Genomic DNA, 16,594 nt, shown 5'->3' with positions numbered 1-16,594 from the left:
TAAAAACCTGACAGGCGTTCTAATTGCTCTCCACCCTATCCAAAACGATATATATATATAAAAAAAAAAAAAAACGTTTTGCCTTTTAGTTGCACTATTTTCCAATTACATAGGCCAACCTGCGCAAGAAGTAAATTCTCACTGCATCTTAAAGTGGGCTTCAGCATCATATACAGCAGGGCAAGTCTCTTTCCAAGTCGTTCTATTTATAACATTCCAAGCTGTAAAACTATCATTCTTCCAATTACTCAAAGGACTGTAGGTCTTAACAGGGATTATTAAAGCGTAAATTACATCTATTGATGAGACATTTCTTAGCTTGGCTCATAGGTAAAGTGATTGTAAAGACTTGTGTTTTATATATATATATAAACGGTTATACTTGCCTCCTCTGTGCAGTTTGTTTTGCACAGGGCTGTCTGGATCTTCCTCCTTTTCGGGTCCCTCTACACTGCTCCTGGCCCCTCCCTCCTGTCAAGTGCCCCCACAGCAAGCAGCTTGCTATGGGGGTACCTGAACCTAGTTGCAGCTCCCTGTGTCCATTCACACATGGAGCTGCTGTTCAGAGCCGGCCCCTCTCTCTCTCCTGAATGGCTAACTGACTTTGACAGCCGCGGGAGCCAATGGAGCCACTTCTGTGTTTCAGCCAATCAGGAGCAAGCCCTGGACATCACTGAACAGAGATGGGGCTCCATTAAGTGTTAGGGGGTGCAGGGGAGACTGCTACACATAGAAGGCTTTTTATCTTAATGCATTTAGATAGAAAACCTTCTGCCTTTACATCTACTTTAATGGTACATTTTTGATCTGTTCTCCAATCTCAACCTCTCCAGGCTTTCAGCAAAAAGAAGATTGATGACCGGAAAGAATGGCTCACAAACTTTATGGAAGACAGACGCCAACGCCGATTACATGGATTACCAGAGGTTAGTGGGGCAAAAAAATATACAGGGTACGAATGAGGAGGATACCCATTTTTCCACCTACTAAGCATTTTTTTTTTATCGCTTCCAGCAATTCTTGTACGGAACTGCCACAAAGCACTTGACATTTAATGACTTCATCAACAAGGAACTCATCTTGTTCTCAAACTCTGATAACGAACGTTCGATTCCATCTCTTGTTGATGGTGAGTATAAAACTAGTAAATTAGGTAATGAGCTGTAGAATTTTCAGCCTTTGCGTGATTGTGACAGACATGACTTCTGTAGTAGCTCATAATATAGTGCAGTTATTGAGGGTCTGACGGTAGTGTTTTTTGACCTGGTTAATGTGGAACTTTAGTCAGACAATTAAGTCCTGGTAGGCTGGCCTCTTGCAGCTATAGCAATGCAAAACGTGTAAAAATACGTTTAATGGTAGGTTTATTTTAACATTAATAACATTTATATAATTCAGGAATTATAATAAAATTCAGGAATGCGCACAGTCTCATGCTGCTCTGCACATGCTCAGTTCTCTATTCTCGGCACTGTGCCTAAAATCGCAGTCACTAGAGGCTGATCACTTGATAGTGTAATGCCCTGTACACACCATCACTTTATGTGATGAAAAAAAATGACGTTTTTAAAAACGTCACTTTAATTGACCGTGTGTGGGGGAAAACGTCGTTTTATGTCTTCTAAAAAACGACCAAAAAAAATTGAAGCATGCTTCAATTTTATGTGTCGTTTTTCAAAACGTCAACTTTTACTTCACAGAAATTGACCGTGTGTAGCAAAAAACGTCATTTAAAACGACATTTTTTCACCCGCGCATGCCCAGAAGCGAGCTTCAATGGAAAAAGTGGTGAGAACGTAACCTCGCTTTGCTAGAACATTGTGAGAAAAACGATGGTGTGTAGGCAACTTCGTCTTTGAAAATTGAAGTTTCAAAAACGTCATTTTTTACTTCACAGAAAATGTCGTTTTTTTTCATCACATAAAGTGATGGTGTGTACGGGGCATTAGAATTTATTGTTGCTGAAGGGGGAAGAAAGCAACCAGAAGGAAACACAGATTAGGGAGAGAGGAAAATGGGAGAGGTGACAGGGCAAACTCTGCTGCCAGGGAGACACAAATAAGTTCTGCTTAAGCAGCCCATAGATCATGCAATTAAAGGAAATTACTTGATTCCCCCTTTAAGCGAGCATTCCTAATCTCCTATAGTTACCTGTAAAGAAGATGCCTGGGAGCCAGAAATCTTGCTGATTGATAGGGGATCAAATACTTATTTCACTCATTAAAATGCAAATGAATTTCTAACTTTTTTAAAAAGCGTTTTTCTGGATATTTTTGTTATTCTGTCTCGCTGTTAAAAAAAAAAACTACCTTTAAAATTATAGACTGATCATTTCTTTGTCAGTGGCCATTTTTCCCTCAGACACTCCAAGTGCTTGCACCTTATGCATGTAGTAATGTTTTATTTTTTTCCCCCATTCACGGTTGAGGTCACTTCTAGTGGTTGTGGTGTTTTTATTTTTTATTTTATCTATATGCATCTATATTGTAAAACTCAGTGCTAATCTCGTTCATTTATATAGTGGGTTTTAAGGGATCTTTTTGCATTATATCACACAGGATTTAAGCCAGGACAAAGGAAAGTGTTATACACTTGTTTCAAAAGAAATGATAAGCGGGAAGTGAAAGTTGCTCAGCTGGCTGGTTCAGTTGCTGAAATGTCTGCCTATCATCATGGAGAGGTATGTTTCTGTTCAGTCTGATACTTTTGCACTAGCCATGGTTTTCACATTATAACACAACTTTTTATGCATTTCAGCAAGCTCTGATGATGACCATTGTAAACTTGGCACAGAGCTTTGTAGGAAGTAACAACGTGAGCTTGCTACAGCCCATTGGTCAGTTTGGTACACGGCTACATGGTGGAAAGGATGCTGCCAGCCCTCGTTACATCTTCACAATGTTAAGGTGATTGCCATTACAATATAATTGCCTGTAGTTGCTTTGAAAAGCCTGTGCTGCATGTGTGAGTTAATTATCTTTTTCTTGTAGCCCTCTGGCTAGATTACTCTTTCCCAATATGGATGATAACTTACTCAAGTTCCTGTATGATGATAACCAGCGAGTGGAGCCTGAGTGGTACATGCCAATTATTCCTATGGTATTGATTAATGGCGCAGAAGGCATTGGTACTGGATGGGCATGTAAACTTCCCAATTATGACACCAGGGAAATCGTGAATAATGTCAAGAGGATGCTGGATGGCCTTGATCCTTACCCTATGGTAAGCATAGTGCAGCAGCATTGATCTATGTGGTTACTCTTGTGTAGACATCTTGTTTACATTTTAGTTTGTTTACTGGGTTTACATGCATTTGTAAATTAATCTTTAAGTATATTTCCAACTACTTTAATCTTATTTAACCTTTTCATGCCTAAACCTATTTCTGACATTTGTTGCTTACATAAAATCCGTATTTTTTGCTAGAAAATTACTTAGAACCCCCAAACATATATATATATATGTATATATATATATATATATATATATATATATATATATATAATGTGTGTGTACAGGTACGTGATTGTGCCCAACCGTGCCATTCTGCCGACATATATCGGCGTTAGGCGGTCCATAAGTGGTTAAACATAGAAGGATCTGGCAGAGGATTTATAATGAATCACTTACCTAATGTAAGCATGCAAGAAATAATCGGCTTACTCTGTAGAGTTGATTTACTAAAACTAGAGAGTGCAAAATCTGCTGAAGCTCTGCATGGTAGCCAATCGGCTTTTAACTCCAGCTTGTTTAATTAAGCTTTAAAAAAATGGAAGCTGTTTGGTTTCTATTCAGAGCCGCACCAGATTTTGCATTCTCCAGTTTTAGTAAATCACCCCTGTATGGCCTTACTGTGCTGATGACTCAAAATGTGGAAACCCAGAAAGTCGGCAGTGACAACCTACATATTTTGCTTATAGCAGATTTTTATAAAGGCAGTACCAGGATAAAAATAAATATGGGAGATTAAAGGAGAAGTATGGGATGGGTTAAAGAACTAGTACATATCACATTAGTCACATATCAGCGAGTCTTTTTATTTTTAGTTTTTACAGCATGTGCACATGAACTTTCCTTCAGCTGTCAAAAACGGTCCATTTTCAGTTTGAAAAGTTTTAGGGGGTGTGTACATCTTCATTAACACACCCCCTGCCTCTGTCCCCCCTCATCTAAGAGGCGTGAATGTGCTGATAGATAGGGAGCTGGAGGAGAGAGAAGTGAGGGGGGAGCAGCTATGCTCTGTGAAGTCTCAGAAACAAGCAGAGGGAGGAGAGAGGACATCAGTCAACCAAAATGACAGGGAAGGGGGTGTATCCAGACTCTATATTCACACCATTGTCTGGCTGATGATGTATGGAAGTCTGTAGAACCTCCCACATGTATTTATCTTGATTTTAACAGACTAGGGGCACTTCTGAGAGGGCTGGAAAGGTTTATAGATATCAGCAGCTCACATAGAATAGATGTAAGCAAAAAAAGGAAACCCATACTTCTCTTTTTAATATGTGTATAGGTACATAAAGCACTATGATTTCTTCAATCAGTAGTAAATCTCACCAAAATCAAGCTTGCAGCCAGAGAAGTATTGAGGCATGCTTACTTTTGTTTCAGCTCAATGACTAGTAGTAAAGCTTAGGGTGAGGATGTTGGCCCCAGAGCGGCATCACTTATGGTTTGGTGGATTGACATGTAGACCGTTTTAGGGCTCTTTCTCACGGGACGGATCCGTAATGATCCACCCCGTGAACCTCCGCTTGCTCAGCAGGAATCGCTCCGTTGATCCCCGCTGAGCAGGCGGATCCCGCACACTGGGCAGTGACCCCCCTGTCAGATCTCCGCTCTCCCCTATTGGGGATCGGATGAAACGGACCGTCTGTCCATGTTCATCCGATCCGCAGACGGATGGAAAAATAGGGTTTTCCTCTGTCTGCAGAATCGGAGGATTTCGGACCCAGAAGAGATCGGGTGTCAGCGGATGTTCATGTGGTCAAGTTTCTGGTTGCAATGGCAACTTGGCCTGCTCTCCTCCAATGATCAGCCTTGTGCTGACATGCCAACCATTCAACCCCCCCCCCTCCCACACACACACAGCCATTCACTGGGAAGACCAGTTTGTGGCTGTTTTTCCACCTCTAGCTTACTGAGCTCCTTATGCAGTTTTACAAGGTGAGGGTTCACATATGCTTTAAATGTGTTCATTTCTGCTCTTTGACTTCTCACTGATATGTTGTGTCTTCTGCAGCTTCCAAATTACAAGAACTTTAAAGGTACTCTTCAGGAGATAGGCCAGAATCAGTATGCTGTGAGCGGGGAGATCTATGTGCTTGACCGGAACACTGTTGAAATCACAGAACTCCCCGTCAGGACGTGGACTCAGGTATGCGACACTACCTAGCATGTGGCAATGGCTGAGTACTAATTTTGGCATGTTAATTTATCTAAATAAATGAGACAATTGTGAGAAAGAGGGGCTATGCTTTGGAATTCTACATTTGGCAGTCCCATAAATACATGTATTTACCTATGTGTATTTATATATTGTTATTAGGAATGGTAATGTGTGTTATCTGTTCACAGGTGTACAAAGAACAAGTTTTGGAGCCTATGCTTAATGGGACAGAGAAAAACCCAGCTCTGATCAATGATTACAAGGAGTACCACACTGATACAACTGTGAAATTTGTTGTCAAAATGACAGAAGAAAAGCTAGCTCAGGCAGAAGCTGCTGGATTACACAAAGTGTTTAAACTTCAGGCTAGCCTTACATGCAATTCTATGGTAAGCATTCACAATGGAATCTGTAACAAACTCATTAACGCAGTAAGATTTCTATTACAGTTTTTTGGTTTTGTCTTAGTATGGCTCAGAAAGCATTACTGTGCAAATACTTGAGTATCCAGAGACGCAACATTCAATTTTTTTCTTTAACTTTTGGAAAAAGTTGGGATGGGTTAGAACCCATAACAAACTATGAGGATCTTGCAAGCGACCCTAAATAAAGATAGTGATAATGACAGCTGCTGGCACTAATCATGTCCCATATAATCATGTAGTAACATATAAATAATATAGAATTTTTGTGCTGCACTATATCCCTAATATTCTGTTTATAGCAGCAGTAAGTTTAAAGTGCCAATAGTAAAATTGTGAAAAATCAAATAAATCACGTAACTAGAGTAAAGTATACAGAAAATACTGCAGTGGCATATCCTGTGTCATGTGTCACACTAACAAAATCTCACACCTCAAATTCATAAGAGTAATAACAGCAAATACTTATAGAAATATATATATAATCTATAGTGACACAAACGTGAAACACAAAGTGCTATAGTGCATACAAATTGTGACGCCCCGATCACATAGGATCAGTTCAACATATATGATATAAAAGTCCTTATCAAACATATAATTGTCACTTCATTGATAGACGTGATCATAAAACGTGTTGCGGTGTCCACACTCAGGTGCTCCCCACCCTTGGGTAATAGCCGCTCACCTCAGAGCGTGTGACTTCACATATAAATTTGGTCAAATCACGCATGTGAATCACCTTAAGGATTCTAGGTTAGCTGCAGGATCCCAAACTGCTCAATGATGCGGTCTCCTCACATAAACAGTAAAAAGAAACTCCATAGTGTAATATCGTTTTCACCCAGTCCAGGGTACTCACATGAATTCGGTTCGTCGGTGCACCGCTCTGTATAATTATTATTATAATTCCTTACACTAAAGTATGCTATGATGACTAACATCCAGTCAAAATCCAGAAAAGGTTAACCAAAGATTTTACCCTCCATCATGAACAGGTTAAAGTACAATTATCCTTATCTCTACAGGTACTGTTTGATCACATGGGCTGTCTGAAGAAATATGAGACTGTACAAGACATTCTGAAGGAATTCTTTGATCTTAGATTACATTACTATACTCTGCGCAAAGATTGGTTAACTGGAATGCTGGGTGCAGAGTCTGCCAAACTCAACAACCAAGCAAGATTTATTCTTGAGAAGATCCAAGGAAAAATCACAATAGGTAAGAGTGTACTCTGGTTGTGGTTAAATTCTGCACCTCTACACTATGCTAATAAAAAATGTTGGTTGTTTTCAATATATTTTAAATACTGCAAAGTCTTCTGTAAGTATGCCCTATTGGGCCAGATTCAGAGAGAATCGCCTATCTTTAGGCGGGCGTAGTGTATCTCAGATACACTACGCCGCTGTAACTTAGAGCGGCAGGTCCCGTATTCAGAAAGAACTTGCGCTCTAAGTTACGGCGGCGTAGTGTAAATTGGCCCGGCATAAGCCCGCCTAATTCAAACTAGGCTGGTAGTGGGCGTGTTGTATGTAGATGAATCGTGACCCCACGTAAATTACGCGCTTTACGAATGGCGCATGCGCGCACATGCTAAGTATCACGTCGAATTTCCTCCATAAATTACTCCGGCTCAATGTTTAGTCGTCGTGAACGTTACCTACGCAAACAAAGTAAAATACGACGCTGTTCCGACGTCCATACCTAACATGACTTACCCCTGCTTTATGAGGGGTAAAGTTACGCCGGGCCGACGCCTTACGTAAACGGCGTATATAGATGCGCCGGACGCAACTACGTTTGTGAATCGGCGTATCTAGGTCATTTGCATATTCAACGCGGAAATCAACGGAAGCGGCCAGCGTAAATATGCACCCCAAGATACAACGGCGTAGGAGACTTATGCCGCTCGTATCTTGGCAACCGTGAGGCATATCTGATTCTTTGAATCAGGAGCCAAGATACGACGCCTCACACTCAGACTTACGACGGCGTATCTGGAGATACGCCGTCGTAAGTTGTTTCTGAATCTGGCCCTATTAAGTATATCTCGACATGGTTTTTTTTTTTTTTTTTTTTTTTTCCACTTCAGACTTAACCATTTACCGGAGGAAGGTAGCGAGACTTTCCCGCCATTCATTTGCCCAACAGGTCTCCTTCTGGTTTCGCATCATATGTGGGATTTTTTTTTTCTTTTTCTTTCCCCCTTTTTTTTTTCTTTTTCCTTTTTTTTTAACACTTTAGTACCTTCCACCTCCCCTTCCCTCCCCACCCCCTGTACCCCCAGTTACCTTTCTGTATCTTATATTCAATCTTATTTTCTATCTTGTTGTTTTCTTAAATTGTTTCCCGCCCTGAGAATCTAAATTATCTTACAAAATCATACCCTAAGCCCTATGCACCCATTAACTCCGCAAATACCATGGAATGTTTGAACTCTGACCACTTCGACCATGTCATTTCATATTCCTCTAAGCCATCTATGTCACTTAGCCTTAAGTATTCTACATTTTGAATGGAGTTTATTTTGTTGCACCATTCTTTAATGGGGGGGACTTTCCTTGTCTTGCCAGTGACTGGCTATCAGACTTTTAGCAGCTGTTAAAAGATGGGGTAAAAGACTTTTTTGATATTGTTTCATAGGTAATCTGATCCTTTGGTGCAAACATCCCCATGGATCATCTGGAATCTCTATATCTGTTACTTTGGTGATTAATTGTCTAATCCTTCTCCAGAACCACTTAATTTTTGGACATTGCCACCATATATGCGCCAAATCTCCGATCTGTCTACATCCTCGCCAGCACAATTCTGAGGCTTCTTTCTTATATTTATGAGCCTTGTCTGGGGTGATATACCATCTCGTCAGGCATTTGTAATTTAGTTCGATTATTTTACTATTAGCTGACGAGGTATGCACTCTTCTCCAAATTTGTTTTAATTCAAGGAGACTCAAAGAGGATCCCAATTCTTCCTCCCATTTTTTGATATATGGTGGAATGTCCAAATGACCCACTTCTATTAGACATTTATACATTTTTGAAATAACTCCTTTCCCTGAATCCCCCTGGAGACTTATGCCGCTCGTATCTTGGCAACCGTGAGGCATATCTGATTCTTTGAATCAGGAGCCAAGATACGACGCCTCACACTCAGACTTACGACGGCGTATCTGGAGATACGCCGTCGTAAGTTGTTTCTGAATCTGGCCCTATTAAGTATATTTCGACATGGTTGTTTTTAGAGCCTGTTCATTTTGTAATCTACTTTTTGAAGCAACTATATATAAAATAAAAAGTGAGTTTGAAAATAAATAAATACTTATTTTGCTGGTGCAGCAAAGGGCATTCTGATGTTGTTTTGGGATAGTGCATATTAGACTTGCATCTTTTTTTCTTTGTAATCTGTAATGAATGCATGTGACACATTCAATAACCTGTATGTTTTCCTATCTAGAAAACAAATCAAAGAGAGAACTCATTCAGATGTTGGTGCAGAAGGGTTTTGAATCGGACCCCGTGAAGGCTTGGAAGGAAGCACAAGAAAAGGTACAGCATTTTTGTAAGCATAAAATAAGTTTAACCATAAATTAAGAGCTTATTTCGTGTTAGCTGTACATAGAGTGGCACATGCATTGATATTCTTGCCATTTTCTCATAGGCTGCAGAAGAGGATGATCTTCAGGATTTAAATGACAGTGGTTCCACGAACTCAGGCTCTGTATCAGGGCCTGATTTTAACTATATTCTCAATATGTCTCTTTGGAGCCTGTCCAAGGAGAAGGTGGATGAGCTCCTTAAGCAGAGGGACGTGAAGGTATGATTATTACATGTACTAGGTCAACTGGCACACTGATTGCTTATAAAACCTTTTGGAATACCCTTAAAGGCATAGCGCACGTTGTGAATAAAAAATAAATGCACCCACCTGAATGAAAAACTGTGCCTTTAGATTATTTTTTGCATCAGAGCCTGCAAAGCATTGCATCTGTGATCGGTGCATCACAGATGCAATGCACAGGCTATTCTAGACTGTTCCCCATCCCCAGATGACTACCAAGGTTACAGAAGAGCTTCAGTTATGGAGTTGAAGGAAGTGACCTCAGTGCACTTGTGCTCCATTTAGATCTAGGAGTCCCTCTGCCACAGTGGCAAGTGTGACTTGTAATCTTCCCATTTAAAGATCCCTTAAATGGACCTGTGAATGAATAATGCAGCTCACCTAAGTGAATCATGCTAAATTTTAATGAAGAGTGCTTCCAGCAGAACCACCCTGCGATATACATAAGCGGGGGAGCTAGTTTGCAAGCGGGGGGCTGGCTCATGTTACACACTAAACATGGGTGTAACATGAAATATGGTTAGAAAGGTGGACTGTTTATTTAACTGCTTGCCGGCCAGCCGCCGCAGTTATACTTCGACAAGTTGGCTCGGCTGCATGAATCCCCATCCTGGTACGGCAGTCCGTTTACTAGCTTTTGCGGGTGCATGCCCTTAGACTGAGAGGCTAAACAAGGTGGATCCCCTTTCTGACAGGGAAGGAGAGAGAGAGATCAGCTGTTCCTAGTGATCAGGAACAGAGATCTCTCTTCTCCCAGTTAGTCCATCCCCCTGACAGCTAGAACACACACTGAGGGAACACATTTAAACCCTTGATCACCACCAGTGTTAACCCCTTCCCTGCCAGTGCCATTTATACAGTTATCAGTATACAGTGATCACTGTATTGGTGTCACTGGTCACCAAAAAGTGTCACTTAGGGTCAGATTTGTCTGCCGTAATGTCGCAGCCCCGTAAAAATCGCAGATTGCTGACATTACTAGTAAAAAAAAATAACAAGTCACTAAATCTTCCCCCTTGTAGACGCTATAACTTTTGTGCAAACCAATCATTATACACTTGCGATTTTTATTTTATTTATTTTTTTACCAAAAACATGTAGCAGAATATATATTGGCTTAAACTGATGAATCCTTTTTTTTAAATACATTTTTTCAGGATACGCATTATAGCAGAAAGTAAAATATATATATATATATATATATATATATATTTCAAAATTTTCGCACTTTTTTTGTTTATATCCCAAAAAATAAAAACTGCAGATGTGATCAAATACCACCAAAAGAAAGCTTTATTTGCGGGAAAAAAGGACATAAATTTTGTTTGGGTACAATGACGCACGACTGCTTAATTGTCAGTTAAAATTATGCAGTGCCGTATAGCAAAACATGGCCTGGTTATTAAGGGGGTAAATCCTTCCGGGGCTGAAGTGGTTTAAGGACCCATTCACTGCATTACAGATTGATGGAGGTTGCCTTACTTTTTTAATGTATGTTGCATTGCATGTCAATACACATTGATGTGTACTGGCTTGCATTTGCCTTGAATTCAATATAAATTGCATCTGTTAAATCAGAGGTATATTTCCAGCCTTCCACTTGTACTGTTCTTTCTTTTATAGCAGGATTGTTATATTTGTTATTAAAAATAAACATAGTTACAATTATAGTGATTTTTTTCAAAATTTCCAATACTTTTGGTGTCTCTACCCCATAAGCAGCAGCAAAACTTTGCTGGTTAAGTATTGATATACTTAGGCTTTTAAGACAAACAGGAATCTGTCTCTTTGACAGAAACTTCTCACATCAATATTTTTATTTTGTAAATGATATACTTGCAATGAAGTGCAAGATGGCATTCTTTTGTTTGTTTTTAGTTTTCACATCCCTATAGACTAAAATTCAAGGAATAACTTTTGGTTTGAGGGGAGCCCCAGATGAACACTCTGGGGGGTGGCCACCTACCCATTTATAGATACTGTATGTAGAGATGAAAGGAAAACAGTTATAGGTCTATTTCCCTTGGTGTTTTGATGCTGTACTGTGTAGCATCTCTTAAATATACCATTCTAATTCACAAAATTATTAGTTTATCTATCATACTGAGGGAAAAAAAGAGCTGCAGATAGGCCAGAAGGGTCTGTGAGTGAATTCATATGATTACAGAATGTCGGTTTTTTACTTGTGTTTCAGGGAAAAGAGCTGAATGAATTGAAGAAAAAATCTGCATCAGACCTGTGGAAAGATGACTTGGCAGCTTTCGTTGAAGAGCTTGATGTGGGTTTCCATTTTTCTGTGCCTTGTGAGAAAATTAAAACTGAACACCACTAATTTTTTTTTTTCTATTGAGTGAAGTAAAGCATAGCTGTGTCCCTTTTTGGTCAATGCTTTTCTCCCTGACTGGTGGGAAATCAACTGAAGTGCAACCATGTCAGTTTGTGCGGTTTTAAGCATTCCAAATAACTAAATTGTCCGTTATTACATGGTACAATTGACAATGTTGTCATCAAGTCTTTAAGGGAGTGTAAATAAGGTCACCAAAAATGTAATGGTACATTTTTATATTACAGATTTTACAATATAAAGGAGTTTATGTATATATGCAGTGCTGGGACAAGGTCATCTAGAGCCCAGGGTGAACATGCCAAACTGCCCCCCTGCCCGCATTATGTGGCCGCAAAAATCTCCCTCCCTTCCCATTAAAAAAAAAAAAAAAAAAAAAAACACCAATCTGCATGCTTATCCCCTAAACATAATTTCTCTTCCTCCCAATACAAACCCGCCCCTGCAAGAAAAAAAAAATTATACCCTAGCACAAATCCCCCCAATCATTTCAATTAGCACTGGAGCCTGGGAACACCACCAGCAAGTGTCAGGAACAGATGAATACATTTTAGGCTGCATTCACACCTCCGCGACAAGATACGCCTCGTATGCGGCGTATTTTGCCGCGAGTGTGTAACTTTTTTTTTTTTTTTTCCCACAAAGCCTTCCCATTGCTTTGTATGGCCGAACGCCAATGCCGCCTGAAAAAAAGGGTCCGGGACTTTTTTTCAGGCGACAGGCGTACGGCGTCTATGAGATGTGAACCATCTCCATAGACAGCAATGGGAATTCTCCCCTCTAGCGGGAAACAAGCGTCCGGCGTCGGGCGTTTTGTCGCCTAGATGTGAATGGGCTCTTATAGAGGAGTGTTAAAAATGTTGTAGTTTTGCTCCTGCCCATAGGAAGAGAGGGAATACTTTGTCCCATTCCATATTTTCTGACTTTTAATTCCTGTTCCCACTTTGAAAGTAATAGAGGTGATTCTGGGTATGACTCCTTCAGCAAAATCTGGTATAGCTGTGAAAAGGTGTGGTCAGGCTTAGAAGATTGGGATAACAAAGATTAAATATTAGTATAAGGTCGCGTGAGAGAGTCAAAGGACCATGTGCCCAAATATTGTTGCAATTGAGTATACTATAACCGTGTACTTGATGAGTTGTGACATATTGGGAGAATTCTGGAATAGGTGACAAGGGTTCGACCATAAAGGGTGTGGGATATATATATATATAGAGAGAGAGAGTAAAACACAAAATTGGATTTGTATCCGAAGAATAAAAAAGTGTTTATAGCTAAAGAAAGACGCATACAAAGGACTGTTAGAATGTACTACATAACAAACTATTGCCTCTGTCACTTAATGTTTGTTCTTATTTTCTTTATATATCTGTAGAAAGTGGAAGCACAGGAAAGGGAGGACGTCGCAGCCGGCTTTGCAAGCAAAGCAATAAAAGGGAAAGTAGGGAAACCAAAAATGAAGAGGCTGCAGCTAGAAGAGACCTTGCCTTCAATGTATGGCAGAAGGATCGAGCCTCAGATTACTGCAATGAAGGCTGATGTCAGCAAAAAGCTGCTCAAGAAGAAGAAGGTAAGCCTGCTCCCTTTAACCAAGTGAACACCATGCACCACTTTTTTTTAATTCTTTATTAATAGTTGTATGTTAGGATCTTTGACATTCAGAATTGATACATACTGTATATCATTAAACTTGTGAATAATCCTAGATTGTTACACATTGCTACAATTTGTGGGTAGTATCAACTATCACATGTTGGTCCCTTAGAAGCCATGCACAATTTAAAGTCACAGTAAAACAATTGACACCAGCCAGTAACTAAATGTTGTTCCTGTGCTGTAAATTGCCTTTTGGGAATATATAAGGTAGTTTTATTTTCTCATTTGCAGGGAGAAATGGATTCTTTAGCGATAAAACTGGAGTTTGATGATGAGTTTGGCACTACTCCAGCAGAGGGCGGTGAAGACTCTCAGACTACTACTCCAGTGAAGCCAGTAAAGCCCAAGCGAGAGAGGAAAGAGAGAGAACCTGGTATGCAAGACTATCCAAATATTGTCAAAAGCTTGAAGCTGGTTGTACATCTACACAAACAAGAACATTGATTACTGAAACAATAAGTGATTGACTCTGCTAAAAATTGCAGACTAGTGAAGAATTGGCTGTTCTATCATTTACCAGCTCGTTCACACAATCATTGAAATGTATAAAATGCTTACAGTGCAGTTTACATGTAGGTGATTGAATGAAAGTTATTATATAAAGAAGCACCATTTTAAATTAGATTGCCAGATAATAAATGATTAAATTAGGAAATGTGAAGAACAGTGATGATGTGTAGTAACCTATAGCAAAAAGATATCCAAAGTAATTTGTTTTCCATGGGATACCTAATGCTTGCCTTGTTCAAAAAGCCTGATGATTTTACTAACAGAGGGATATAGTCTGTACATGTCATTTAATGTTTTAGAAAGGGTGTTTTGTTCATGTTAAATGGAGATAACAGGAATCTGATGTTATTCTACAAAGTATCCAACCGTTCTTATTGTCCTCGATATTCAGCCTTTTCCAGCTGCTGCTCTTGACATATTAATTTGTGAGGTTCATACTTTTCACTCCTGTATGCTCATTGCAGGTAATGGATATTAGAGTTGTCCTGTAATTTGTAATGTTAGTCACTGGTCTCTGTCCCCCCAACACCCCACAGATTATTATTATTTTTTTAAATATTGCCATGTTTAAATGCTTAACCTTTTTTATTTTTCTGTGATCACTTTTATTAGACTATAATACAGCTATTAAAAATATAATGCAGCTTTGTGGTTATAACAAAGTTATTTTTTTTTCTTTTGTAGGATCTCGAGCCAAAAGGAACTCTCTTACTCCAAAAACCCCTATTAAGAAAGGAAAAAAGAGGAACCCCTGGTCAGAGGATGAGTCTAAGTCAGACAGTGATTTGGAAGAGGCAGAAGTGATAGAACCCGTGGTCATTCCCCGGGATTCCTCATTAAGAAGAGCAGCCGGTGAGTGTTTTAACTTTGTTCAGCGCTTACTAGTTTGATAGATACTTATTTCTCAATGATCCAATGTATACTAATTCTGTTGAAATGCCTGCCACTAGAACCTTGTGTTTATTATTGGTGAAAATATGTAGTCATTGAACAGACAATGTTTAGTTAGTTTTCTGATGGGTAAATATCCCCCTTTGTGTTCCACAGTTCTTGCATATCTCTGGTATAGAAAAATGCTCTGATGTATTTTCTGAAGCAATGCAGCTAATTGCCTGAAACTTTGTGAACAAACAATACCTGCGATTTATAGGCCAGAGTAGGACAATATAAAAGTCTGTAGGTATCTGTTATAGTCCCTTGTAAATCCAAATGTATATGCACTAGTGGCAGCCTTACATAGAGTGAGCCAGCTCTGGTGAATCAAGATAAGGAAACAAGAAGAGTAAGCGCCTTCTAAGTGCAAAAAGTGTATTCAGTTTATTAAGTCAAAGGGTTAAGAACACTCACAAGAGGTAAGATCAATACACGTTCATCATAGATAAGCACCGTTTTAGGCCATCCGGTCCATAGGAGCCACTGGTGGTGGTGAGGTTGTCGGATCTAGCAGGGGAAGTTGAGGCCACCGACTTGTGTCCCAGGAATGCCACACATCGATCTGGAGCATATCCGGAATGCAAAATACGTGGAAAATTAGACCTAAAGGGGATTTGAAAAGGCAGAAGGTTTTTTATTTTTATGCATTAAGATAAAAAGCCTTCTGTGTGCATCGGCCCTCCTAATACTTACCTGAGGTCCCTCTCTGTCCAGCGATGTCCATGAGTGTCTCAGCCATCTGCGATTCTCACTCTCTGATTGGCTGAGACAGCAGCGGCGCCATTGGCTCCCTCTTTGGTCAATTAAGTCAGTTAGTCGGGGGAGCGAGGGGGCAGGACTGTGTTAGGGCTCCGTGTATGAATGGACACAGGGAGCCGTGACGCAGCTCAGGTGCCCCCATAGCAAGCCGCTTGCTGTGGGGACACTGAACAGGAGGGAGGGGTCAGGATCACAGAAGAGGTACCCGAGAAGAGAAGGATCCAGGCTGCTCTATGCAAATCCACTGCAACAGAGCAGGTAAGTATGACATTTTTTTTATAGGGGAAAAAAATTTGCCTTCACAAACACTAAAGGGTCCCGATTATCAAATGGAAGAAAGAACCATAAGGGCCCCCTTTCAAATCAACCTAAGCAAGTCCATCCAACAGAGAAGGACAACACTGCTCCTTCTCTGTTGGATGGCATGCGGCCATTCCACTCTTTTTGTTTCCTTATCTTGCGTTACCAGTGTTGACATGGGTGACACCAGAGTAGGACATCTTACCTGTACTATTGACACCTGCAAAATATAGAGGGTTATGTATAGAAAGTCAATGTGTAGATGTCTTTAGCAGCCCTAAAAAATTTCACTAGCCTGCTCGCATTTTGCGAGTGGAATTTAGTGCAGGGCGAGTGAGGAGCAGGGACGGACCAAGCTGACAGTTTCCTGGCTGATCACTTCTGGCAGAAGCAGTGCGGCCATCAGAGCGGCCCAGAGGGGGGGGGGGGGTCCCTACC

General features: G+C 40.2%; 1 protein-coding gene across 5 annotated transcripts in view; it reads left to right on the top strand.

Annotated features, from left to right (window-relative positions):
- Nucleotides 1-16,594, top strand: part of TOP2B (DNA topoisomerase II beta) — a 78,246-nt gene that overhangs the window by 51,101 nt on the left and 10,551 nt on the right. For all 5 annotated transcript variants that reach the window (XM_040353010.1, XM_040353012.1, XM_040353009.1 and 2 more), the window contains exons 17-30: nucleotides 834-926; nucleotides 1,015-1,129; nucleotides 2,559-2,680; nucleotides 2,758-2,906; nucleotides 2,991-3,222; nucleotides 5,243-5,377; nucleotides 5,578-5,778; nucleotides 6,840-7,035; nucleotides 9,271-9,362; nucleotides 9,475-9,630; nucleotides 11,849-11,932; nucleotides 13,374-13,568; nucleotides 13,886-14,027; nucleotides 14,849-15,016. In XM_040353010.1, the coding sequence (XP_040208944.1) occupies nucleotides 834-926; nucleotides 1,015-1,129; nucleotides 2,559-2,680; nucleotides 2,758-2,906; nucleotides 2,991-3,222; nucleotides 5,243-5,377; nucleotides 5,578-5,778; nucleotides 6,840-7,035; nucleotides 9,271-9,362; nucleotides 9,475-9,630; nucleotides 11,849-11,932; nucleotides 13,374-13,568; nucleotides 13,886-14,027; nucleotides 14,849-15,016 (2,080 nt within the window). The remainder of the gene's footprint in view (nucleotides 1-833; nucleotides 927-1,014; nucleotides 1,130-2,558; nucleotides 2,681-2,757; nucleotides 2,907-2,990; nucleotides 3,223-5,242; nucleotides 5,378-5,577; nucleotides 5,779-6,839; nucleotides 7,036-9,270; nucleotides 9,363-9,474; nucleotides 9,631-11,848; nucleotides 11,933-13,373; nucleotides 13,569-13,885; nucleotides 14,028-14,848; nucleotides 15,017-16,594) is intronic.

This window comes from Rana temporaria, chromosome 5 (genome assembly GCF_905171775.1).
Source record: "Rana temporaria chromosome 5, aRanTem1.1, whole genome shotgun sequence".
Lineage (NCBI taxonomy): Eukaryota > Metazoa > Chordata > Amphibia > Anura > Ranidae > Rana > Rana temporaria.
Note: the sequence above shows the minus strand (reverse complement) of the source record. Positions and strands in the feature narration are given on the sequence as shown.